General features: G+C 43.1%; 1 protein-coding gene across 1 annotated transcript in view; it reads right to left on the bottom strand.

Moving 5' to 3' along the window:
• GTF2F2 (general transcription factor IIF subunit 2) overlaps positions 1 to 10891 on the bottom strand; it is an 81928-nt gene extending 71037 nt beyond the window's left edge. The window contains exons 1-4 of the mRNA XM_030971151.1: positions 10704 to 10891; positions 4111 to 4184; positions 3574 to 3592; positions 2648 to 2792 (exon numbers count right to left, since the gene is read on the bottom strand). Of these exons, the coding sequence (XP_030827011.1) occupies positions 2648 to 2792; positions 3574 to 3592; positions 4111 to 4184; positions 10704 to 10769 (304 nt within the window). The 5' untranslated portion in view covers positions 10770 to 10891. The remainder of the gene's footprint in view (positions 1 to 2647; positions 2793 to 3573; positions 3593 to 4110; positions 4185 to 10703) is intronic.
• Between the last annotated feature and the right edge of the window lie 16672 nt (positions 10892 to 27563).

Genomic DNA, 27563 nt, shown 5'->3' with positions numbered 1-27563 from the left:
TATCTTATGCTAGGGTGTCTGCCAGCGGGAAGCTCAGAAAACAATTTTAACCAAATATACCCTATGTATCAGGCCCATGAATTGCCCCTAGATAATTTCTAGCTACATGCACATACAAAGAATTCATTTTGTTCAATAAGACACATTAAAATATATGCAAAATCTTCTGCTTCTCACCCGCCAAAAAACCACAGCTATGACAGCTGATGACAAAGATGAGATGAAACGACTGGAAGCACAAATAGCATTGTAGCATAGCAACTGTTGATGTACATATGGTGATGTTTATGGAACAGAATGTAGTTCATATTTAATGCAGAAATAACACCAAAACCAGCCTAGACAGCAAGCCCTAGACAGCAAGAGACAAGTATGCTTTGGATCCCTCTGCAGATATGATAGAAGCCATGCTTCCCACCAGCTTTGCTACACTCTTGCTCAGGAACGCCACCACAGGCCTCAGTGATCTGCCCAGCAAGGAGACAAGGCAATGTTCAAACGTGCAACAGCCTCGAAAAGGGACTAGGGAGATACTTTGCAACTACCACCTTCAGAGTATTCAGTATTATTCAGCAGGGCTATTTCAAATCACAAAAAAAGGAAAAGAAAATAAATGGGAGAAATCCCAGAGCTAATCCAAGCAGAAGACGTAGCACATGTGAAAGCCATCACAGGCCAGATTTTTAACAGTATCTGGGATGGAAGGCACTTTACCAAGCTTCCTTTTAGCTCAGATACACATTTTGGACACAATAAATTGCACCTTAGAAGAGCCTACTGTCCATTAAGAAATACGGGACCACCAGAGATGCCGACATTTACAATGAAAGAACTAAAGGATTTCTCCCAACCCTACAAGTAGGAGAAGCATAGTTCAGTTGAGACAAAGCAAAATAAAACCTACAGAAAATCCATTCAGAAGACTAGAAATTACATCATGCAGAAAATATTCAATTACTTGTCAAATTTGATCTTTTTTGCTTGCTCTAAATGACCTGATGAGTCAATGTGAAGTGCTGAATTATCCAGAATATATAAACTGCCTACAGCATCTTCCAAGATCACAGCATATTTCAGAAAAGCCATCAAAAAGACAGTCACTCCAACATAAGGATCCCAGTGTTAAAGGATTACATAGAGAATAGATCTTAGGATATTCAATGTGTTTAAAAAAATGGTGGAAGGGGAAAAAAAATCACAAACCCACAATCAAACAAAAACCCCACCCTGTACAAAACAAACCCAACTGCTTTAGGCCATTTGCTCTGGTTGATTTAAGGCAGTCCTCAATAAGGGTATTGACTGAGAGCAGTAGTGCATGAAGCACTTTTTATCCATATTTCATTTGCCTAATTCTTCAACTGCACCCTTCTAGATGACATCTGCAGTTCCATACCAGCTTAATCTTTGGCCCATGGCTGAAACTGATATATTGCTTGTGTTACATGGTGCAGATTAAAAAAAGAAAAAGGACAACATGCTTTTCAGAAAAAAATATGCTAATTATAATATGAAGACTCATACTGATCTGTGAACCTAGGAATGAATGAATTTCAATTTCCTATTATTGTCTTACTGTGGATCGACTGATGTGCAAAGATATGTAAATTCTTACTGAGTGTTTTTTCATTGTCAGTATAGTGGGTTTTTCCATGGGGATTTTCTGGCATCCAATACAGTAGCAGCCTTTCGTTCAGTTGGGACATCTGTACAGTCCACCCTTCAGACACCTGTTTTCCCACTACCCATAGTTCACTTTGAAATTTGTTGAAAATGGACATAGAGCTCAAAACATGCCTACACATTTAAGCACATGAGTGTAACCTCAGAAATATGATGCCTGTAAGGAATCTGACTGGAATTTGGAATATTTGTGTCATGTTCATTTTTCAAAGCAAAGAAATTCAGGCAAGAAAAGCACAATAAAGTATATTTTGGACTGTACTGTCACTGTACCAACTTAAACACAACAGCAAAATATTTTAGCCATTTTGCATTTAAATTAGTTTCAGGAAAACTCATTGACTGTATATTATGCTTGCTAATCTCAAACAAAAACAATTTTGACAGGGTCTATGCTTATTCAGTGCTTCATCCCAATCATTTCTCATATAACTAACCACCCTTTGCTCCCAGTTGAAATAATAACTTCTACTCAGTAAATCCACAGTCCTCAAATAACCCTTTCTAGTTACTACGAAATGCACAATATTTAACTGATTAAATTTTAAAAAATGAACAGAGGAAAAATCAGCATTCTTACAGAATTGTATTCACAGCAGAGACCAATTTAAGGAGAAAAAACCAAATACTAGTTCATACAAAAAATACATGGGAACACAAAACCATGGTTTTTCAGTCAAAACCCTAAAGGAGAACATACACAATGTACTGCACTCTGCACTGCACTCCACATTCCCCCTGCTCTCTCCAGCAGACTCAGAGAAGAAATGTACATGATAACCCCGGAGAATTTAAATCAGCTGCTCAATCACACAAGTAAACAGATAGACACAAAAAAATTACAACAGTGTTATCTACGCAGAAAACACCAAAATCTGACTTACGAGTCTTCTGTCTTTTACAGCACTGAATTATTGAAAGCAGACATACTGGTAAAGTCATAACAACTTTAATTCTAACTTACCTACTGAAGTTTCTGTGAACACTGTTAAGGTCTGTCCTCCCACACTTTGCAAAAGAAATGGATGTTCCCTTGGTGCACTGACTGAAGCAGGCTTTCCTCCAATATCACTGATGCTCGCAAGCTCTTCATTCAAAGTAAATGACACCTAACAGTCACAATTGCCACAGTGTTACCAAACAGACTCAATTACACTGTTTCCCAAGTTATGGGGAAACAAAAAGAGAGAAAACACAAGTAGTATAGCATATTTCTATTTCAAAAATAAAGAGTAATATAAGAGTCCTTCCACACTGATCTCTTGTTGAAATACAGAATTCAAAGCTTTCATGTACTAAATGAAATTTACTCAGCTTTCAAAAAGTCGTAAATTACCTCCTCCTGAAGTCACAGAATAACTTGATTTTACTTGTTAAAATATATGGCATAATAGGTTTTCATAATACTGAGCCATTGCTCAGTATGAGTGCTGAAAAATGTTTTGCACAGCCAGCTGAGTTCCAGAAAAAGTGCTGAAGTACCACAACAAGTGTTACTAGCCTGGGACTCCTGAATTGCATACAGCCCAGAAGAGGTTTAAACACAGCTCCTTTGCCATGTTCACATTGTACACTCAATAGAGAAGCTAAGGAAGCTTGAAGAGGGATACTTCACACCAGCACCATATGCTTTTCCTGTGCATCCTCCTCAGCCTTTTGTACTAACACATCTCAAAGTGTCTGAAGAGAAGGTAAACAAAGTGAGGGAACAGAGAGACCTGATGCAAGTCACACAGGCATCTATGGGCAGAGCTACTAACAGAATTCTCTCCTCCTGATTCTGTGGTACAATGCTTCGCTAGAGGTATAACAAAAAATATGTGATATTAGAAACCAGCACATTTTAAACACTTTTTAGAATTCAAAACATAAACTTTAGCAATTACTTACTTCTGTTCTTCCTTGATTTCTGAAAAACAAAATATTTAATATTGAATAAATATATAAATATTTATTACAATAAATAATTATATAAATATTAAAAATATTTAATGTTTCCATAGCCTAATTCCTCAAGTTTAGCTTTCCTGATAAAAAAGCAAATTCAAATTCTAGCTTTATTATTTATCTTCACTCCAGAGCTATTCAATTTTTTTGTTATGCTGATGCCCAAGAATAAATGGGAAAAGTCAGCATGTGAGAACAGAAGCAGCAAAATAACACATGTAAATAAAACCAAATTCTGCAATTAGGTTTCCTTAAACCTAGGAAATCAAACCTCCTGTAATGTGACAGAGTGACTCCCCAGTATCATTTTGTACAATTTATATTCCTAATCACTACACAAGCAAACATTGTTCATGAAGCAGAGAAATATGCACACTGTTGGCAAGAAAGGATTATGTCTTAGAACAGGTGCAACATATTCTTACTTTACACAGGTAACTTCTAAGAAATGCAACCAGTAAATGTAGAGCAAAGGCTTACTTGACAATCCTTAGTTTTCCCACTTCACCTCTTCCTGAAGCTTTACTCCACTGTTGTGACAAGTACTTGGGGACCTAAGAGAAGACAACAGATTTCAAGAAAAGCAGATTTTAAAATTCTATACAAACTGTGTATGGGTAAATACTTTAAATGCTTTTACCCTGACCACTTCAGAATAAAGTATGAGCTAATTATAGTAGACAATAGAGAGCCATAGATGGTTTTAGTTGGCAGGGGCCTTAACAGACATCTAGCTGAAGCCCCCTGCAATGAGCAAGGACATCTGCAGCTAGATCGGTTTGCTCAGAGCTCCACTGAACCTGACTTTGAATGCTTCCAGGGATGCCACATCCACAGCTTGTCTGGGCACCCTGTGCCAGTGCCTCATTATAAAACACCACCCTCATTATAAAACATTTCTTCCTTACACCTAGTCTAAATCCATTCTCCTTTCACTTAAAACCATTACTCCTTGTCCAACTGTATAGGCCCTACTAAAAAGTCTGTTCCCATCTTTCTGAACAGCCCCCCTGAGGCACTGGAAGGCACCTGTAAGGTGTCGCTGGAGCCTTTTCCTCTCCAGGTTGAGCAGACCCAGCTCTCTCCATCGGTCTTCACATAAGAGATACTTCAGCTCTCTGATCACCTTTGTGGTTTCCTTTGCACCTGCTACAGCAAGTCCATGTCCTTCTTATGTTGGGGGCCCCAGAGCAGGACACAGCAATCCAGGGGGGTCTCCCCAGAGCAGAGCAGAGCAGAGGGACAGAATCCCCTCCCTTGACGTTCTGCCCACACTGCTTTTGTTGCAGCCCTGGATAGAATTGCCTTTCTGGGCTGCAAGTCCACATTGCTGGGTCATGTCCAGCCTCCCACTTATCAGCACCCCCAAGTCCTTGTCCTCAGAGCTGCTCTCAGTCCTTTCCTCCCTATGCACTGATACTGGGGGTTACCACAACTCAAGTGCAGGACCTTGTGCTTGGCCTTGTTGAACTTTATGAAGCTCATGCAAGCCCACTCCTCAAGCTGTTATATACTGTTATATACACACACACACACATACATATATACACATATGCGTATATATATTCGGTTAGAGAGAGTAAAGAGAATCATGTAGCACAAAAATAACACCAATGTAGAGTCTCAAATGAGAGAAAAATCTTAGTAACTTCAATCTCAAATACTACTATCCAATCTTAAAAGGCAGAAAAAGATCAGCATCAAATTCTTAAACTAAGGAGTGCCAATACTTTCTTGGATAAAATTATACCTTTAAATATTCATTAGAAATTATCATCTCTCTGGGAAAAAAAAAATCAACCAACCAATCACAGTGATGAGAAGTTAGGCAATTTCTGGTGTGAAGGGAAGGCTTAGAGTCAGGGAACCTCAGACATGTTGAGCAGTAGACCACAGCCTACTGCCACTCCTCCAACAGCAGAGCCACGTTAGGCAAATCTGCCTCCCATCACTCATTCCCAGCTCTTCACTGCATTGGGCAAAGTCTTTGTGCAGCTGGTCAGTATATGGAAAGAGCAGACTGATCTAGCTAGGAGGAGTGGGTGACTTCTATGTTTCAGTTGGGCTGATTTTGTGTTTAGCAGGTGGAACAACCAAAGCAGCTCCCCAAGCCATTTTCCAGAACAGCAGCACAAAGTAGTGATTAGTCCAGGGACAGGAACAAGACCTGAATAAACTGAGAATTAAAAGCTGCTGCAGTGCTGTTACCTCACCTACACACCAATTCCTTCAGTTGCAAAGGCTGTGGTAGCTGCAGCATCGGGTGATCTGGGCTCAAAATGTACAATAAAGGCCTCTGGCAAGCAGCACACTCCTCAGAACTTTACAGCCATGTTCTTTACTGGCACAGCAAAGTTTGTCCTGACTCACACAGTCCACAGCTACTGAAAACATCTGTGCCCACATGGAAAAACAGTGTGAGGCACAGTCAGTAATGAAGAGAAATACACTAAGCTATGCCTGGGGCATTTTCTGTTTCAAGCAGCAAAGAAGCACTTTGAAACCTAATTTTTGTCTTGCACAGAGTAAAACTAAACCAAGCTGGGGAGAAAAGAGAAAAAGAGTTCCAATAACGTACTGACAAAGAACAACCTCCTAACTTCCTGAGGCTCAAATTAAACTAACACTAACTTCGCATTCATCAGTTCCTCAAGAACTCCAGATCTTGGAACTGGTGCTTAGTTAGCACTTAGCTTTAGACTCACAGCAGCCCATAAAGTACATGTAGAATAACTACAAAATCCAGATGCCTCCAACTGCTCAGACAAACTAAATGGTAGTCCAGGTTCCCTTAAAGTTCAGACAATTTTGGTCAAAAATACCACAAAAGCACAACAGAAGGCCATGAACTGACTGGCACAATCTATTGATATACATATTTCCAGTTTTCAAAGAGGTAACTTGTTACAGCAGATTCCATCAGATACTGTTTTCTTTCTAAAGTCAAGATAAATGCTATGACATGCTCCAGCTACTCAACAGAAGTATTATTACATGTTTGCACCTAATCTCTCTTTATACTGCCAGATAATAAGGTAGATGCACATTCAGTATGAGTGGACAAGGAGTGAAGGGCTCTTATGGTGGTATAATCATTGACTTGCTATATGATACATTCAGACTGGAAATTAAGTCAGATTAAGAGGTTGCAGATCAATCATACTGCATAGGAAAGTCTCAAAGAGTGCATTTAATCATCTTTCTGCTGGCCTACCTGCAGTCAAAGGCCATGCAGAGAAAGACAAAGAGTTATGAAGGGCTGTGATCAAAGGATTACTTCCAGCTACCCATAGGTACTTCAGATAAAACCAGGTGCTACTCACAAACCCACATGCTAATGACGTAAACAATCAGGAAAGACTAAATAAAGTCTTAAATGCTGCAGACATCTTATTTTGCACCTTTCTTTTAACTTTAACATAATAATTATGGTAAAGAGTCAGGTTTCAAAGTCTTAACAATCCTTGAAAAAACACACAGAAAACAAGAGCAACCTGTTTTTACAGGGCAGAATTTTCACAGATCCCACAGGAGGATTTTGAAAACTACATATGCACAGAAAGAGCGACCTGTGGACAGAGTGCCTGCCCAAGTGAAAGGCAACTGAACACAGCCTTTCAGGACAAGTGGTCTTTATTCTGGGATTTGTCGGTAAGCATACTCTTCTCTCCAAAAAAGAAAAAAATGACAGTTTTTCATTTCAAATCACTAGAACAAATCTGACATACTAAGGAGCATCACTCAAAGCCCTCTTCCACTGCTGCTCTCCTCTTGCTACTCACACCACAGCACTGCCCAGGCTGCAGCACACGAGGCACACTGCAGGCAGTGTAGGACACCAGGGCCCCTGCTCCACTCATCTTTCAGGCTGGGCACAGCTTCCTACCCCCCTCTAGAAGGGAACACACAAGCAGCCCCTCTCTGTAACAAACTACTTCCACTTTTCTGCAAAAAACTAAATTAGCTCTTTCTCTATATAGCAATACATACGCAGTGCATACAACAGAAACTAAGGCTGATGTCAGAGTCTATGTTTAAATTTTTCTTTGGAAATACAAAAAATAAATAAAGATATCCTCTTTCTAGCTATAGAACAATGCAGCAGATTAAATTTAAAAATCTGACCAATACACTCAGGGAACAAGAAAATTAACATTCTAATGGCTAACACTAAATGGGCTTCACTTTACCACAAGTACATAACCAAATACTCTTACTATTTCTCTACCTTAGCTATCACTGAAAACACAGAAATAAAAACCTAGTGGCTTTCTGGATTTGTACTAAAGTAATTTACTCTCTTTATGGTACCTCCTTTTACTGCTCATGCTTCTAAAACACTCATCACTACATTTTTTTATTGCCTGTTAAGTAGTCTCTCTGGAATACTTCCTGTGCTAGCACAATGCATGCTAAAAGGAAATCAAATAAGCCAGGTTTTTTATTCCATCAGAGCTGAATGCCCTCTCCCCCCAAGGAAGGATAAATTCATCCTCATTGTCCTAGCTAGTGAAGATAAAAAGTACAGGTACTATGCACTGTCTTGCCACTGAGTTGGAAGTCCTACTAACAGATGTGGTTGTTTCCAAGCTCAAGTCCAAAGGAAATCAAAGGATAAAATCCTGCATACCCCATGCTATGGTCTATCACTGTTAGCATCTTTTCAAAATTTTTTTACTATCATTACAATACAAGATGACAGACATAAGTTCAGAACACATGCATGAAGGACTACATCAACATTTACTTGGAAGAGTGATACTCCAGCTTTCCTTTCAGTCCTGTTTTCTCATTAAACGGAGTGGCACCAACTGTAAGCACAAATATGCCTGAAAATTCCTTGCTTCAAGAAACATCAAACTGTATCAGACTAAAGGACAAGCAAGCTCAGTGTCCTGTCTCCAAATGCAGCCAATAGCAGTTACTTCAGGAGGAACATACGAAAAAAAATTATTTCCCCAGCGTGCTCCTCTAATTTCCAGGCTGTTTTAGCAGACATGGGGTTTGGCAGCATATTACTTTTTAATATCTCAATTCAATTTTCTTGCCTAAGTTTTGACTATGGTTGAACTTCTGTGAAGTTTTGAAATTCAGAACTTCTAACTGCAAGAAGTTCCAAAATTTAACTACACATTGTGCAAAACAGTATCTCCTTGGCTCATGCTGAGCCCCACCAATGAATTCATCTGACACACCTCTAATTCTAGTGTTTGAACTGATTCTTTCCTCTTCACCTTTGCCTATTCACTTCTTCCTTATCCACCTGTGACATTACTCATTGCTTCAGATCTCTACAAGATTTCCACATTAATCCTCTTGCCAGCCTAAAAGGTAACAACACATTTAGGAGTTCCCTCCACAGCCATCATTCCTTGTTGCCAAGACCAGACCTGGTGCTCTCCTCTGTACTGTTCCCAGGTGCACTGTACACTTTCCACAGCAGGGAGAATGAGACCATGGCTACACAGAGCATTCCAGACAGAGGCAACATCACGGTACAATAATATTTTCTCTTTTGTTTTCTGTGTCTTTTGTAATCATGTCCAATGCTGACTCTGCTCATTTGACATGTTCTTATAGAGTTATCTCATTGTACAGAAAAAAAAACACTCCTCCTGAACGACAACAACCAGCAGAAACCCAACTGCTGCATACATATAATTAGGATGGTTTTTCTGTATGCACATCACATTAGATCTTTCAACTCTTAATTTCATCTGCCATTTTATCATCCTGTCACTCAGCATGTCATGATCTAGTTCTGCAGCTTTCTGCTGCCAGCATTCATTGACAGTGCCCAGGAAAAGCGACTACAATTAGAGGACTTGTACAGTGCTTATGGTGGCTTTGTGACACCACACACTCAGGTGTCAGTACAGAAGAGGAAGCCAGATGCAGCAACCTGCCCACCAGAAATCCTGCACAGCAAAGCAAGTCTGAAACCTCCAACCATTTTTAAGGGCCACAGCAAGAAGTTTTGGTAGCTGAAGTATGATAGTGTTACACCCTCCTCACCGCCCAGTACTAGTATCTGGGTACCACCCTGTCCCCACAGGGTCTTTGATGTTGATGATCTGAACCTATTCCTAAAGGAGGAATGGGAGGAAGGAACTGCTTCTCCCAAGAGAGAATAAACACAGATCTAGAAAAAGGGAAGCATGCCCAGAGGGGACTCGCAGCAGGCAGGGCACACGCTCCCCCATCAGCTTCAAGTTCTCTTTTCTGAAACAATGCCTCGTATTGGCAGCAAAATGTCTCCACAGCAAAGGCACTGACTCCAAGGAACAGAGCAGCACCAGCCTGTTAGTAGTGGTGCCTGACTGGAGTGTGGCCCTGCACCACCAGGTTTGATTTGACACCCTCACTACCTTTTCACAGCACCTCCACTAGAGCTGTATTTCACCAGCACTAAAGGGAGCTGTAACGACAAGACACTGGCGTTTACTTTCCTTGTTGGACGTGGACAGTTTTTTTAGCAGGACGTGAATCTGGGCACACTCAAAACTTTTTCCAACTCTCAAAGTTTTGGGGAAATAAAAGTTACACGTACATGTTTGTTTAATCACAAACCACTCTCAAGGACAAGGTAAAGAAGTCAGAGAAAAAAGAAAAAGGTGTCAGAAAACTGTGACAGTGGTGAGACATTGGCACAGGTTGCCCAAAGAAGCTGTGGGTGCCCCATCCCTGGAAATGTTCAAAGCCAGGCCGGATAAGGCCTTGAGCAACCCGGTCTAGCGGGAGATGTCCCCGCCCACCGCAAAGGGGGTAGGGACTGAATGATCTTTAAGGTTCATCCCAAGCCCTCAACATTCTGATTCTGTGTGAGCTCCCCGGCAGCCCAACTTTCCCTGCGGTGTCTCCTTTACTTAGCGGGCATCCGGGCCCAACCCCGCGCTGTCCCCGTGGGGGGGAACAGGCACAGCGGCTGTCCCGGGCCACAGGGCGAGCCCGACGCGGGCAACCCCGGCCTCACGGCGCCCACCCCGGGCACAGCGGGGCGGGGACGAACGGAGGCACCCGGCTGCCACAGGCCACGCTGGGCCGGGCCCGGGGCCGCGGCGGCGGCTCCTCACCTTCACCAGCCACATGCCCGTGTTCTGCTTGGCGCCAGTGAGGTCCAGCTCGCCCTTGTCGCTCATGGCGGGGCAGCGGCCGGGCCGGGCCGGGCGGCGGACCAGACGAGCAGGCGGCGAGCGCGGCAGCGGAGCGCACCGGCACACGGCGGCCCGCGAGGGACAAACCTCCTCCGCTCACACTGCACGGCGGGGCGGACCCTCGCTGCGGTGGGGCGTGGGTTCGAGTCCCGCCCTGGCGGGGCCGTGGGAAGGGGCGGGAATCCGTGGTGGCCGCAGGATGTTCCAGTGTCACCGGATATCCTGGGTTCGAAGGTACCTACAAGGATCATCGCGTCCAGGTCCCTGCCCTGCACGGGACATGTCCAAGTGTCACACCATGTGCCTGAGAGCATTGTCCAAAAGCTTCTTGAGTTCTGTCAGGCTTAGTGCTGTGCCCACTCCCGTGGGGAGCTGTTCCAGTGCCCAACCGCCCTCTGAGTGAAGAACCTTTTCCCTGATATCCAACCCGAACCTGCCTTGACACAATTTCAGGCTGTTCCCTCCAGAATGGTCATGAGAGAAAAGAGATCAGTGTCTGCCCCTTCTTTTCCCCTCATGAGGAAGCTGTGACTGCAATGAGGGCTCCCCTCGGTCTCCTCCAAGCTAAACAGACCAAGGAAGCTCGTCTGCTCCTCATACAGCTTCCCTTCAAGACCCTTCACCATCATTGCCCTCCTTAGGCTGCTCTCCAACAGCTCAATGTCTTTCTTACACTGTGGCGCCCAAAACTGTGCACAGGATTCAAGATGAGGCAGTGCCAGCGCAGAGCAGAGCAGGAAGTTATTCTCTCCTGGTACCAGAAGAGTTATCCCAGCATGCTGAAGAAAGACAGCAGCGTGTAAATGATCTAGGGGAACTGGAGGAGAAGCCTGGACAGAGGAGGCACTACCATAACGGTGCCCTTCTGTGTGGGAGTGAAATGGTGGCTAGAGGGGCAGCTCCTGTGAAAGGGATCAGAGCATCATGGTGTGCCCAAAGGCCACAAAAGTGAGGAAAACACAGCTGGTGAATGAGTTCCTGGGAATAAAAAGTAAAGGTTTAAGCTTAGCTTCCCAAAAAGGGAACTCATCAGTTGGAACAGGCTGCCCAAAGATAGGAGAGCATCTCAGACACTGAAAATGTCCCATGTCAGGAGAGAGAAAGCACCTGCCCATCCTACTTTGAGATGGGGGTATTTGGCTTAGAAAAGCCTAAGTCCTTATTTTACAGCTGTCTCTATCCCTGGGGAAGTTTTCCCCCTTTGCAGTTTACCCTTGTTATCTACCTTCTATCCACTGTGGGCACATGAAAGACTTGGACACGCTGGAGACACTGGCACAGGTTGCCCAGAGAAGCTGTGGATGCCCCATCCCTGGCAGTGCCCAAGGCCAGGTTTGCCAGGGCTCTGAGCAACCTGGTCTAATAGAAGGTGTCCCTCTCCACTGCAGGGGGTTTGAACTAGATGATCTTTAAGGTTCTTTCCAATCCAAACCACTCTATGATTCTATGGCATGGAATGCATTTTATTATCTTCCTCTCTTCTTTACTTTATTCATTTACTGAGATGTAACCCTTTGATTTGACTCCTCTCATACTAAATAACTGGTGTTTGTTCAATTCTGTCTCATAGGTCTATTTTCTAGACCTCTGGCTATGTCCATTGCTCTCTGAATTCCCCTCAGTACATGTTTACATCCTCTTTGAAGCCTGGTTGCTCAACATTGAATGTTATACTCCATCTGACTCTGTACCAGCAGCAAGCAGAGGGGTTTTTTTGATAGAATATGCGAGAAATTGCTCATCTGGCTCAGAAAAAATGATCTCAGTATTATATCTCAGATATGAGAGTCTGCCTTTCTAATTATAGGCAATCATCTAGGTAAACATGGAGGACAACATTTTTATATGTATCTGAAGCAATAATGGCTAACACTGAACTATTATATTGACTAGGGTTAGTTACATTTAAAATTAATTACATTTTAAAATTGCTTTTGTTTTTACATTGGAACTGTGTTTGTCTGCAGAACTCAGCTGGGAGGGTGGATAGGTCATAGGTCTTATATAGTTAGTCAGCTTCCACTGAAAATTCAGTTTTCTTTAAGACAACCTTACACAGACCTACTAGAGGCTCCTCAAATGCTAATAAAAATGGAAGTGGGTGCATCTCAACAGTAGAAAGACCGGCCCCATTTTGTGGGACTATGTCAACCCCAAATATTGTAGGTTTAAGACCCTTTGGTTTTGTTCACCTGGAAAAAGCGTGGATCTACACAGACAAACACCATTGCTTTACAGTCTGCTTTGGATCCTGCTCATAAGATCATAGAACAGTTTGGGTTGAAAGGGACCTTAAAGACCATCTAGTTCCAAACACCCTGCCCTGGGCAGGGACACTTTCCACTAGACCAGGTTGCTCAGGATTCCATCCAACCTGGCCTTGAACACTTCTAGGCATAAGGCATCCACAATTTCTCTGGATGATTTATTCCAATATTTCACTACCCTCATTTGGAAACCTTTCTTTCTGATGTCCAATCTAAACCTACCCTCTTTAAAACCATTGCACCTTGTGCTTTCACTACAGACCCTGAATTAAAAGTGTCTCTCTTTCTTTCTTGTGAGCCCCTTTAATGTACTGAAAGGCTGCAAAAAGATCTCCCTGGGGCTTCTATTTCTCCAGGCTGAACACACCCAAATCTCTCAGCCTTTTCTTCATAGGAGAGGTGCTCCAGCCCTCTGACCACTTTAGTTTCATTCCTCTGGACCTTATCTGGTGGGTTGGTGTCTGCCTTGTGCTGGGAACCCCAGGGCTGGATGGAGTACTCCAGGAGGGATCTCAAACATTCCCTCAGGATAAACACTGAATTAACAACAAAGTTGTCCCTCTGCCCCTGCTCCCAGCTCAGTCTGTGTACTCAGATCACATGCACCACTAGGTTTCAAAAGAAGAGAGCAGTGGAATGGATGTCTCTAACAGGGGTGACATTTGCAGCAAAGCATCATCGTGGGGGTTCAGATGGGCCTGTGCTCCACTGGATGGACGGAGAGGAGCTGCACTTGCAAAGAGCCCAGTAGCAGGTGACAGGAGCAGGGATGGCCACCCCAGTACTCCTTAGAGAGGGAATCCATGAGGAGTTATCACTCATATTCCAAGTGTAAATGACAATAGCAAAAACCTCTGACAAATGGGGTGGCTAAAAGCCTGACAATTGGGGTGGCTTAGCTGGCAACCCAGAGGGGAAGGCGGCCAGGCAGAGATCTCTCCTGGCTTCCTCCAGGCAGCCTTTCCATAGCTGTTTCCATGGAAACTGAATTTAAAGGGACAACAAGCAGGAAAAAGAGTGCATTTTCATTAATTCCTCATTTAAAATCTCAACCTTGTGTTTGCCAGGGACACATTTAGTGCCATGGAGGAGGACCCAGGGGCCAGCTGTTAAGCTGCAGAGCTCTGTGTTAGTCACCCATTTTCTTCTTGCTTGCATGGAAACAGATGTGTCTGAGAAGAGAGATTGCCAAATTCAGACTTGCGCAGCCTTTCATTCTTTATTTTCCCCTTGTCCAGTTAGGTGAGATGAAGAGTTGGCAGTGTCATCAGCAGCCACACAGAATTTCTCTTCATCCATTTTAGGAACGGGCTGATTGATGTACCTGGTGGTGCTCGGTGAAAACCTGCGCAGCAGAAGATGCAAAGAGCCTGATGCTGCCCTGTTGAAGCTGATGGGAGTTTTCCATTTAGGAGCCCATGTGCTTTCCTCAAAGCCCAGCAAGAACTAGGGAAGATGTGCTCCTGGGAGCTGGTGGTCCCACAAGATATCAGTGATGGACACCATCAGAGAGGTTTCCACATGCTGGAGGAGGTGAGTGCTGCCCATATCTGGACACTCCCTCAGTTCAGCACTGTACACCAGCGCTGTGCTGGGCCTCCATGGGGTCAAAATATTTGGGCCTGTAGCCAGACCTGAGACCTGCTGCGAGGCACAGAGGGAATCTCCTGCAGAAGCTGATTTTGGTTTGAGAGTATTGAGCCACGAAACTATTCCACCAACAGCTGATGCTCATTCCTGCGAGATTGTTACAACGTTGCTTGTCCTACTCTGTAACAAGTACAACACAGCATCAGCACAGCTCTGCCCGCCAGCAAGGATCTCTCCTGTATTCTGAGTACCTGAATTTTCAGTCAGCAAAGACCTCATAGACTTATGAGGATGCAAGAAAAACTCAAACTTAAATCTCAAAACTACCATTATTGCTTGAACTGCTTGAGTAAGAGGAGGTCAAACTTTTGCCATCTTCAACTGTAATGCATTATTCTCTTGTTTGTGGCACAGTTGGTCTGTGTAAGCTGGAAAAAAAGAGAAGAAATAATCTGCAAAGACAAAAAGAACATCTGGGCAGATCATGATTGTTTATTTTTGAATAAGTGAAAAGAAATTCTGTGTAACTTACTCCAAAACAGGGCATAGCCCATCAAACTGCATATCTATTTCCTGAGGCAGCAAAGAATTCTCAGTGGGTCTTTTTAAGACAAAAATATATGTTGGAGCTTTTGTGTTTTCAAACTGCTTTTGAGCAACATGTTAATAACAGACTTGTTTACTCCAAGCTGTTCTGTGGCAGAGAGTTGGAAAACACCAAGCAAAGGGCTGAGCTCCTATTTCATTACAATCCTAGGCAGTATGAAATCTTCAGCATGGCATTTCTGCTGCAAAACACAACAGAAGAAGGCAGTTCTGAACAGAGGGCAGCCTTCATTCACTTATTTATAATTTTTAATTCTTTCTATATATTTACAGCCACACATTTTTATCTATGCTATGTATTGGAGAACACTTAGTTTTCACACTAATGGCACTGCACATCTGCCTGCAGTTCCAACTCATACCATGTCTTCCATCATATTGACAGTGTGCAGTAAATTTGACTGTAGGTAGCTTGTATCTTGCTTGTTAGGATTTTCACCATATCAAGGAAGGAGTGGGAGTGGGGGAAGAGAGAAAATTGAAAGATGCAACTGCAAATTATTTTTTTTCAAAGGAAGAAAACACTTGTCAGAGAATTTCAGGTACTTGGTTTGAATCTAATTTAAAATTTTTTTTTAACTACCATAAAATTGGCATTATCTCTTTAACTCAAGGTACTTTTAGTGCCTCACAGGCATAAAAAAGTATTATCTAGCCTTTTTCACCAGTGCCTCTCAAGAAGGAGCTTTAAGCATACAGCATTTTCAACCTAGTAATAGTACAAAGTTAATGTGAGGTTTCAGCAACTTGTTGCTTTCTAAAGTGCCTTCTCATTGTAGGTGTATAGAAAATGTTGCATGGAACTGAATTTAACCTGTTCTCCTGCACTCCTTGATATTTTTTTCTGATCTTCTTCTCTGGCAATGTACTACCTCAGCATAAAAGATCAGCAGCATCTACAGTCACTCATCTCCTGGACTTTCCACTAATGAGTTGGTGAAGAGCAAGGCATTTTCTCTCCAGTTACCAAAAAATTGTTTTCAATGGATTTATTTCCCTAGTGTTATAATTCAACAAACTTGATTCTATGCTACTGATATTCCCTTTATTTTGTAGGTATAGGCAATGCACAGTCACCAAGGTATGTTATTGATGCATAAATTATCTCCTAAGGAACTACTGTTTTGCAGAGGGAGCTTCCCAATGAGACTAGGAGAAGGCTGTGTGACTAAACTGAGCAAAAACAACATTATTGACCAGAAGAACAAATCTACATTGCTCCTGAAGAAAAACAGGGCACTTCTGTTGGAAAGCCTGCCAGCCTGAAAGCACAGGCAGGGGTATATAATTTTGAGATTGTGTGTACATCTAAATGTAACAAAGGCATCTAGTTTGTCGGTGTCACTGCTTCAGAAGTGATCACTCTGGGACTCTTCAATGCCACATGTGTCAGTGCTGTGATTAAAGGAAATGAATCACATGCATGTGCATCTAACCTCGTGTCCCACCCTTGCACCTAGTTGCAGCTCAGCCACAGCAGCATCTCACAACAAATTCTCACTGAGATAATTAACTGGAGACATCAGAGGTGTCTGCTTCATTACTGCTGTGTGCTGCCTGCAGGTTCCCTCCAAAGTTTTTCCACCTAATGGCCTTTGCTGATAACTCACTTTTTTTCCTGTGTGCTGCTCGTTGGCACTTCTCTAAACCAGCACTAATCATCTAATAAATGTGATTATGCAAGGGTGATTTGTCTCCTTTCAGCATAAGCTAACAATGCTATTACAGACCAGAGCAAAATACATTCTCTTTGCCACAAAGAACAGCTTTCCCACCAAATTGAAATAAATAAACTGGAATGAGTAGAAAGTGTTACAGACCTGCAATTGGATCATATTTTACTGGATTTCTATTGATGGATGGGGTTAAATACGGTCTGAAATTTTGCCTTCTGGTTAATTGTTATGGCTTAAATATAAAAAAAAAAAGGAACAGAAATGACATTTCAGTCAGTGGGAGGAAAATAAACAGAAAAGAAACCAAGGAAATCAGAAAATAAAACCAGTGAGATTAAGAAAATCCAATGAGAACACAGGGACCAAATGGTCATGAGAGGGGCAGAGACCACAGCTAGTCCTGATGGCCTCATGTTATTTCATTTTATCTTCTGGCAAATGACACATGGGGCTGGGGGTAAGAAATACAATAGTTCTAGGATTTTTTATTATCAGAGGCCATTTCTTGATAGCCTGATTCTTGTTGAAAAGTACAGACTTACCACTGAGAACACTTTCTTCCAGAGACTGAGCATTTGGCAGCAGCAGCAGCAGCCCTCAAATCAGCACTTGCAGCTTGTGGGATATTTCCTCCTCCCTCCTGAAGCTCACCCCCCTGTTTCACATGCACTTGTCATTTCTGGAGTCCCCACATGATCAGGTCAGCTCTTCATTTCATATACTCTTGAGGATGAGTCACTGAAGCTTTTTCTAACAAAGCTGAATGCTAACCTCTTCATTAAATTACCTGAACTTTCTTTGTTCACATGGAGAATTTCTGGGGTGAAAGAGAAGGTATCTTTCTAACGATGCCAGGAATAAAGAAGTCTTATTTCTCTTCCACTGGAATCTCATTTGACTGACTTTGAGTCCTTGTTTTGGCTGAGATAGGCTTTTCCCTCATTATTAGTCGTAGGTATTAACCCTATATTAACAGATGTATAATACTTTTAAACATGTAGAGGGCTGAAACTGATAAAGGGAAATACATAAGGATTTTCTCCCCATGCGGAGAGATGAGTAGCAGACTCAAGATTAGATTTCTTTGTACTGCTTTCCTTGACCTTTTGTTCTGATCTCAGTGGCATATCAACCATGCTTCTGCTGAAGAAAACCCAGACATCAGAAGTCACTTGTGCCTGCCAGCTCATTGTGGGCATTCAAGGCATACAGAATCATTTGCAGAAAGGAGTCCACAGCTGTATTAGAAAGGAGAACAACAGAAAATCATTGAGATGACTGCTCAATAAAACTCAGCTTTTGAAAAGCAAGGCAGGTCATGAGAAATGTCCGCGCACCTTGATGAGTTGTAAGTTTGGCATGATGTCCTTTTTGAGCGCTTGTAGTGAAGTCATTTTCCCTCTTGTAAAACACTGTTGATTGAACCACAATTATGGTTTTGATGAGGGACTTTGAACTGGGCTGTTGGAGTAGCAGGGGCTTTCACACAAAGAGAAGCAAATGTACAAAGAATGGGTAGCAGTTTCCTTTGGGTACAATATGTACCTAGCTGACATGCCTGTGCAGAGCAAAAGGCCTGGATATTAAACCATCCGTTGCCTCTGCTGAGCAACAGTGCAAATTACTTCTGACAGCCATTAAGAGATGCTTCAGTCAAGCACCCATAACTGTACAGCTCTTTGCTAGAAAATCTGCTGATATTTTGAAAACATTGTGATACTTCACTAGTCTCAGAAATCCTTGACAACTTATCAAAGATAAGAGTCGATATCTCCGCACTAGTAATTACTCCTCTAACCAGATAGAGAAAGTGCCAGATATTCTCCTTCCTCTTAGGAAATGTGAAGTCTCTGGCAGATAATAATATATTTTTAAGGTATTTAGAGCAATTGTCCATTCTGATCCTTTCCAATAATGTAGTTTCTGAAAGCTTCTTTTGAGAAGGTTGGGAGAGTGCTGGCTGATAGCAGATTTCCATTCTCCCACTGTTGTTAGTCTGTGCTTGTAAACAGTGACCCAAAATAGAAACGTGAGTGTTGTTTAAGCAGCCAGGATTTGCTATGAAGAAAGTGGCTCTACAAGTAGGGGCAGATCCCACAGCCTCTGCTCGAATGAGTCATCTCCCTGCACACAAGTGGTGCTGTCAAGTTCAATAAGCCTGTCTGTGTAAGGCTCGAGGATCAGACTCATCTGCCTCCCAACATCCATGGCATGGGGACAAGGACATGGATGGCTTTTGCATTGCTGATCCTCTGCATATTTGTGCACAGGGTTTGTGAATCTACTCTCAGTGGGCGAGTGTGTGTGAGGGAAAAATGCAAAAAAGGTTAAAATCAGCAGAAAATTACAAGGCATGTTCCCCTACTTAAACAGAGTCCATCAAAGTTAACACGCCATTGCACAAAGTACCGCATTGAATATAAAAATGATTCCTTGAAAGAGTAATTAAAATTGCAAAGCCAAGTAGCCAAATATAAAAGAAGGCCAAAGTTTAGGCTGCTCACACCCCATTATTTTTGTATTTCTATGTTTCTGCATTATACTAGAGCCCTGAATGTCATGACTACATAGCATTTAGCTTGTTTTGCTATGGGAAGGAAGCCCTTGGGATCACATTGTCTCTGTAGGTGTCTGCTTGACAGTGGCTCTGTCCCTAACTTTTGAAACCATCCATCAGTTTCAACCAAAGCCTAAAGGGACTAAACTGCCACAAATCTGTGGAAGTTAGAGGACCAGTTGAGGAAAGAGATGCTGCTAGAGATGCAGTGAGAGAGAACAAGAACAGTGTAAACCCAGCCCTTAAGAGCAAACAGAGCAACCTGAGGGACGAGAATGCTTAAAATATTACAGGTATGAGAAAGGCCTCAGTTGGTCTCATGCTTTATTAAAACCTTGGCCATAGTCAAAGTTTACCTCCTGTGTTCTGTAAATGGAGTAAATATGTCTTGAGTTGATTCTCCTTCCAAAGGTCACCCTGCAGGCTGGGTTCCTGCTGGTCCCAGAGCTACTTGCTCTTCTGCCCAGCTCAGTTCAGCACTTCCCATGGGGGCATTGCTGCAGCACTGGCTTGGCCCATGCTGTGGGGTTCCCTCATCCTCTGCCCTGCTTGCTGCCTTCCACGAGGAATGCTCCTTCTCCAAGCCATCTCTGAAGGTCTCAGTCAGGATGCCTGGCTTCAAGGAGAAGATATTCAAGTCTTCTCCCGCTGTGGAAATGTACAATAAAGTTATTACACAGCTGCCTTGGGAGCTGTTGGGAGGACACACTGTCCCTATCATGCAGTAAGCTGACAGTGAATGTACAAAACCCTGGGGGAGAGCAGTGCAGGTGGCTGTCTGGAGAGACACTGGCCATGGTCAGGAGTAAACACAAGCAGTGATGGATAAGCAGTGGGGGAGACGGCAGGCTGGAGTGGCCAAGCCTGAGCCAGTCCTCCTTCCTTGTTCTACAGATGGGAAGCTGAGGCTCAGTGAAAGGGCAGCTCAGATGCTGCTTCCCTTATGGAGAGGAGCCTCCTGAAGGAGTGCAGAGGTGTTTTTTCCAGGCAGGGGCTGAAGGAGTGAAGGGAAGTCTGAGTTTGCAGGAATTTGTAGCTATGGGTCATTGTTGCTACTCAAAAGTGAGCATCTATTTTAAATTAGTGCTCAACCCCCACTCTGTCCTGTGAAACAGAATTTAAGATCTTCTGTGAAGCATGTCATAGTGTCACACCTCTATTTTTTAGAAACCAGATCCAGTCACTCCCCTGCTGCCCCTCCTATTCGCAGTCTATGAAGGCTTTTGGCAGGCCAGTATTGTAAGAGCAAAGGTTTCAAGATAACAATTTTTATGTAGGTGTAATAGCTTTTCTGAAGCCCCCAGTATATCTGAAGAAAGCAGAGGAGTTTTGGGGCATGTATAGTCCTCAGAAAAGATGAGGTGAATTTCAAACCTAACTGCATCTTGGGAACAGTTGCTCTGGGTTTAATTAGACCTGTGTCTGAGCTAGACATCTGACAGCATGGAATATAAAGACTATATTGGTGGTTATATCCTAGGGGGAAAAGAGATGCAGGTAATTTGTAGAATAATAGTAGCGTGATGTAGAGCACTGGGAGATTGATAATTGGGAAAGGTGCAGACAGGAGGATGGTAATGTGTTCTAGAACATTAGCATTCAGGAAAGTAATGAGATACAGTTCCCAGATTTACCTCACAAAGATATTGTAGGATTTTCTTTGAGAATCGGGGCTGGAAGATCAGAAATGGAACAACTACACTGTAAGGAATGCTGTCTGTTGGAAGCACTTCATCCCAGCTGACTCTTTTGAAGAGTTGAAGGCTGTATCTTTTGACAGGCTGAGAAAGAAGCTTTCTTTTGCCTTTGCAAAGTTGTGCCTAGTGCATTTCAAATTCCCAAGCATTTGGCAGATTTTCACTCTCTCATATTAGCTGCTAAACCAAGAATTCCTCCTGGTGAAGAGTTTTTAATATGACTCTGTAACCAAGACTACTCAATTGCTAATTGAGGGGGTACAGCAGTCAAAATAGGATGATGCTTCAGCTGCCTGTACCATCTCACTTGCTATTGCTATTTGGGTGTTAGTCGAGATCTCTGCTTTTTCTGTGTGCTTAAACGCAGATGAGAGGTTACAAGTTCCCTTGTCCATGCTCCAGGAGGTATCCATTTGTTGGGCTATGCCCATCTGTGAGTGTCAGAGAAAATCACCACCAACTGGTGGGTGACCAGGCAGCTCCTTCCACACTCCATTTTCCAGGACCCTGATGAGCAGGATTTGACAAATAGGTATGGGACAGAAATTTTACTGTTTGCCTCAGCTGCTGGTTGTGATGCATCATTTCACTCCAGAAGCTGACAAGGCAAAGTGGATGTCTCTACATCCTTCAAGAGAGCAGGCCACAAGATTCCTGCTGGCCAGCTCAGCCACACAGATGGAGAATTCTGATCCTCTGGGGTGGACGGGTTCCCTGCTCACAGATCCACTCATCCTGGCATTACTGCAGCCCCTGCATGCAGAAGCAGACCTCAACCAGCCTCCTTGACTGGGGTACAGCATTGCCAGAGCAGGTCCTGGGGAGCTGCTTCTTAGGCACCAACACATTTCTTCTCAGCATTTGTGACCTGAGAGTGTTGAGGGCTTGTAGATGGGGGTATATCTGGTAAAAAAAATAAAAATACTCCTTATGCTAGCAAAAGTCCCAAATTTAAGTCCATATTCCAAACCAGAGCTTTTTAGCACACACTGCTAGGAGCTCTTCACTATTGGCCGTGCTGGGCTCTGTGCTTTGAAATACTCTAAAAAGTCATATTGATATGATATTTTGTGACACATGGTCTTGTGGGTGAATCAGAGCTGACACCTGGAGTAGATAATGCCAGCTTCCAAGAAAGCTGCACATACCTGGGAAGGAGGGCCTCCTGCTGCCAAGTTTTTCAGATAATATTTGCATTTAGTGTCATTGCAGATCACCTACTGGTTCCTGGCTGTGTACTTGTCCTGCTAGAGTATCAAAACTGAGCAGAAACCTCCTCAAGACAATCCCCCCATAACTCTCAGCACTGGGGTGCTGGTCTTGGGCTAGATTCTGTCCTAATAGCTCAGTCTGGCTCTTGTGTCCCTCTCTCTCCCTGCTGAGGTCTCTGTTCTGAAAAGGTGTTGGAGAGAAGATGTTAGACCAGGGGCAGCAGCAGGGCCACAGCCTGGGAGTGTGTCCTGGGAGGGCTCTGTGGAAGGCTGGCATTTTTGATGTGGGCTCCCTGCCCACAGTGCTCAGCATGATAATGACAGGAAGAACTGCGCAGAGTTCAGTGATGGCCTTAAGTTTCTCTGCTCCTGGAAGCTCCCTTTGTAGACAATAATGTGTACATCAAAGGATTAAAGTATTGCACTCAGTACATGACTGTGGGCACATCCTCTCACTCCTCCTTTCCTCTCTGGTTCTGGTTTTGAAGAGGCAATTAAAAGCCAGTGACTTTTGTCACAGATGGAGCAGAGGTCAATAGCGCCTGACCCGTGTGACTCCATACAAGAAGTGCCACTTGGTTCAGTGGCAGCAGCCCAGCCCTCTTGTGGTTGCCACAAAGTCTGAGAAGCCTTCACCCCTTCATTTCCCTTAAAGATCCCAGGATAGCTTTGAGGTGACAGCCAAGCCTAGCTGGTGCCTATGCAAGCTGGAGAAATCATGGATCCTCTCAGATGAGCATGAGAAGGTCAGATCCATGCGGTGTGGGCACCACAGAGCTGTGCATTGATGAGGTTCCTGGGCTCCTGAGTTGTAACTCTGGTTGGAAAGTCACTATGGTAATTTTGAATTAGCTGACTTCCATCTGGCAGCGAGTCAGGAAGGTTCAGCTGCTGTGGATGAATTCCTTGTTCCTGTCACTTTGCCTCAGTAGGCTGATGTGGAAGGGTGGAAGGTGAGAAGTGACTAGCAGAGCAGCTGGAATAACACATGGCTTTTTGCGTGCGCTTTGTTTTCCACATCAGGCCCATTCTTTGTATTCTGCTCACATGATGATAAAGGCTGAGCCTCACCTGAGTGGCAGAAGATGAAAGTTACCTTGGAAACAACAGGAACACCTTCATTGCTCCTAGACAGCTTCCCCCTGGCTGCAGGCTTTGCCCACACCAGCAGCCAGCTGGTCTCCTTTTCCTGAAGTTGCTGTTTTTCTATTGTGCCTTTTCTCCCTCAATGGGAACCAACCACTTTGATTTACCATCTCCTGGTGCTGTGGGGCATCAGATGGAGAGTGGTGCTGCACTGGGAAGCAGCAGTAGGAGTTTGGTTTTCATGCTTTCACACAGCTCAGATGCCCCTCTAGGTCAGGCCAACCCTTCATTGCCCTGACAGGAGAGGTACAAAGCAGCTGACCAGAAAAAAGGGGACTCCAAGCAGTGGAAAGGATCATTAGGCTTTCATGGCCTCAGTGCCAATGGCGTGTGAGGTCCTGCAGAGCAGACACATGACCCTCTTGTGGGTCATGGGTAAACACCTAGAGGTATTTACAATAAGATGATGGGTATAGGGCTCATTGAGGGATGTGGTGGGAAAAAACACTTTTGGGATTGTCTACAATTTGTTTTGGGATGTTTTCCAAGGGCCATGGGAATGTACAAGACTTAGTTCAGGATGTTAGGGATGGATTAAAAGTGGGGAGAGGCAGGAATTGAGGTGGATTGGAAAGGAGTAAGTGTGGGAAAAAAAGGAGTATAAAACGGGCAGGTCAGTGTGCTTGCCTGAGCCCTGCCTGCACTTGATCACTCCAATCTGTTCTGTATTCTCATTAAAACCTATTTTTATCTGGTTTAAACCAGAGTGTTCTTTCTGGTCTGAGTGGGTGTGTGTGAGCACAGCCAATGTGATGCTGGTCTGGTTGGTGAACAGCAGGGGAGGGCTGAGTGGTGCAGCTGCAACAGAGCCGTGAGCTGGGGGCTTGCATGTCCAGATACCAGCAAGGCCCTCTGAGAGAGACAGTCAGGCAAGGACAGAGAGAAGATGTCATTTGCCCCAAGTTGTCAAACTCCTGGCCAGGTGTCACATGTGCAAGGACAAATGGCTACAGCCCTGTGAAGTGAATCAAGTGGTTGCAATGTTAAGCAGCTGAAAGCCTAGGTCAGCCATTTTTTTCTCCCCCTTCCTCTAAATCTGTTTATGAGAATTGTTTTTGAATATTTATGTTTGGAATAATTATTTGGAAGAAGTCACAGCTGCATCTGCTCCTGCTGAACTGACAGTTTGTGCCGCTGCCTCCTAGACATCTTAAATTCCCACTCTGAAAGAAAGACTTGGTTTTTTAAAACTAAGGCTTGATTTCCATGCTGATTTGAAATGGGTATAATTTCAAAGAGCAATGGGACTTATTACTGGTTTAAGGAACATTGTTAGAAAATGGATGAACGGAACCAGTGGCTGTTGCAGTGACAGCCACTTTGGCAGGATCCAGAAGCAGCTGCTATGAAAAAATCAGCTCTGCACAGGTAATGCTTCAGCCTTCATGCCTTGTTTGGAAAGAATAGAAATGCCACATTTGTGTGGGATCCTGTTGTATTACTTCCCATACATCTACCAGAGCTGGAAGCATCAGAAAGATGCATTTCAGAGGTGCACAAAAACAGGGAGCTGCAATTGTGTTCCTCAACCATCTTTGTGAGCACATGAGAAAAATTTGAAGAGGTTGTTTGAAAGACATTGCAGAACTTGTTGGGTTCCCCCCCCGCCTGCAATTCCTGAGGACAGGAAAACACATGCATGTGTTTTATTTGCAAATTAGATAATTATGCAATTAGAAACTATATGCACTGTACTCAAGGTGGGTGGCAGGAGCTGAGGATGCATGCACAAAAAGTTTTCAGATTCTGATTTTTAATGCTATATGACTCCTAAATCAACATGTAATTTGTAATTTGCTGGACAGAAATCACAACAAATTTACATTTCAGAAACAAGTCCCCAAGCTCAATTAACCCTGGACTCTTGGAATCTTCTGGAGCATTTTGAATCTTCTTTTATGTAGAAAACTCCCTTTCCTACTGGACAGAAATATATTAATGTTTCATCTCAATGTTTCTTTCTAAAAGAAAGATATTTATACAATGCCATTTTGGTGTTATCAGTATGATGCCATCAAAGCCCTAAATAAAACACATTTTGATTGCTGTTGATTATTTGGGAAATGCATTTTATCCCAGGAAAGCCAACATGCACAGGGCATCCACCAATATCCATTCCGCAACAGCAAAAGCAAAAAATAACTCCACAAATAGGTGTTTGCATTGGAAAAGCCAAGACAGAGATTTTACCCTGGTACTACTGTATCATATTCTAACAAAATTTTCCATCTCAGACAGCATGGTAGCTCAATATATTTGTCCTGAAGACATATACGAAGCAATCAGTAAGTTTTCTAGAAATGTCTTTATTGTTTTTAACTGTTCCTTGGTAATAACAAACTCAATGATTGCTCTTTGCTTCTTTTCCCTTTCTTTTTTGTTATTAACATACAATGTTCCTTAAAATTCCTTTTAAACACACAATTTATCATACGCCTCCTACAAAAGCCTTCTTTTTATTGACTATACTATGAATTACACACCTATTTAACATTTCAGAAGAGGGAGACCTCACTCTTGAGCAGGAATGTTCAACATCCGTATAAATAAAGGATGCCTATGCCAGCCCAAATCCAAGGCAAGCACACTAAAATCTAGACTGGTAGACTTTTCACATTCAGGAAAACCTCTCTGAGATTTTTTTTACAAAACAGGATTTCCTGATATGCCTGGAGTCAGTATGGTGTGACATGGGCTGGCACTGCTGAATAGCAACAGCATACATTAAATCCGTGTTGGGAGCTGGTTACCAGAAACACTGCATAGTAATTATGGTGAAGATTCTCTGTGAAATAGATTCTGGTTTTTCAAATGAGATTCTGAAAAAACACCTCCTAACATTGCAGCAGAAAAGCTTTACAACTTGTCCAAATTATAGAAGATGTCTCATCTTTTCCCATGAAAGCTTACAGAGCTTGTAATTTACTGAGTTACTGCTTGTTCTAATGACTACTTGAGGGGATGGCTTGGCATGAGTAAGAGATGAGTTTGTGTATGAATTCAGTTCAAAGGTTCATGCAATTTACACTAAGTAATGAAAAGTTTAACTTGAACTCTCAACAACTCCACTTTCCCCCACCTCAAGTTCATAACACTGATATCATCGAGTCTCTAAGAAGCTGCCACAGAGTGGGAGGAAAAAAAAAGAAGAGTCAAAAACAAGTTCCCAGCTCACACCAAGGCTTCATTAATTAGAGCCACATGTCCCACAGTTGGAAGAGTAGTGCACGATGGCAAAGGGGCTGCTGCACTCTTGTTATGAGAGCTTTCCTCTCGAGCAACACTGCAGAGCCTCCTCTCAAACATGGCCTTGGACAGGGCAGGAGACCATGATGGGGCCAGGCAGGGCAGAGAGCAGACAGCTGGGAGCCAACTGGATCTGGCCATCTGTGACATCTGATGACCAGTCCTCAGTTTGGAGGAGGGGCCAAAGAACAAAAATCAAAACAGAGCACAGAAAAACAACAAAATTTTTATACAAGCAGCCCTCATCCTCGCTCCAGACTTTGAATGAGCAAGGACTGCACAATGCGCTCATCAAGTAATTTTTTCTCAGCTGTGAAGATTTAGCTAGTCATACCATCCTCACCCTGTCATCGCTTTAGTTGCCTAAAAAAGTCGCAGACATTTCTAATACTGCTTTTCCAATAAGAAAACTACATTTGCTCAGAAAGTAGAATCTTAATGAGGCCTTGCTTGCTGAGTTAAAAAAGCATGAGGCAAGAGAAGTCTGTATTAGGGGAAGAAAAATAAATAGCCCTTATTTAAACCCTCCTCTCACCTCAAAACAGAAGACTCAGAAATGGAAAACTGATAAAAAGCAAACACAATACAAAATCAATCTCTCTCCTGAAGGTAGCAGGTTTTTCAGCTGGCAAAATAAATTGTCCATTAGAAAAGAAGTGGTATCTAAATGCATTCCACGTAAGCAGTCATTTGCAACATCGGAAACTCTCCAAGACTTCTCAGCACATGAAGCCTGTGTCTCCAGCTCACACACAAATGCAATAAAATAAGACCAAGTTTTTA

Source organism: Camarhynchus parvulus, chromosome 1, assembly GCF_901933205.1.
Source record: "Camarhynchus parvulus chromosome 1, STF_HiC, whole genome shotgun sequence".
Lineage (NCBI taxonomy): Eukaryota > Metazoa > Chordata > Aves > Passeriformes > Thraupidae > Camarhynchus > Camarhynchus parvulus.
Note: the sequence above shows the minus strand (reverse complement) of the source record. Positions and strands in the feature narration are given on the sequence as shown.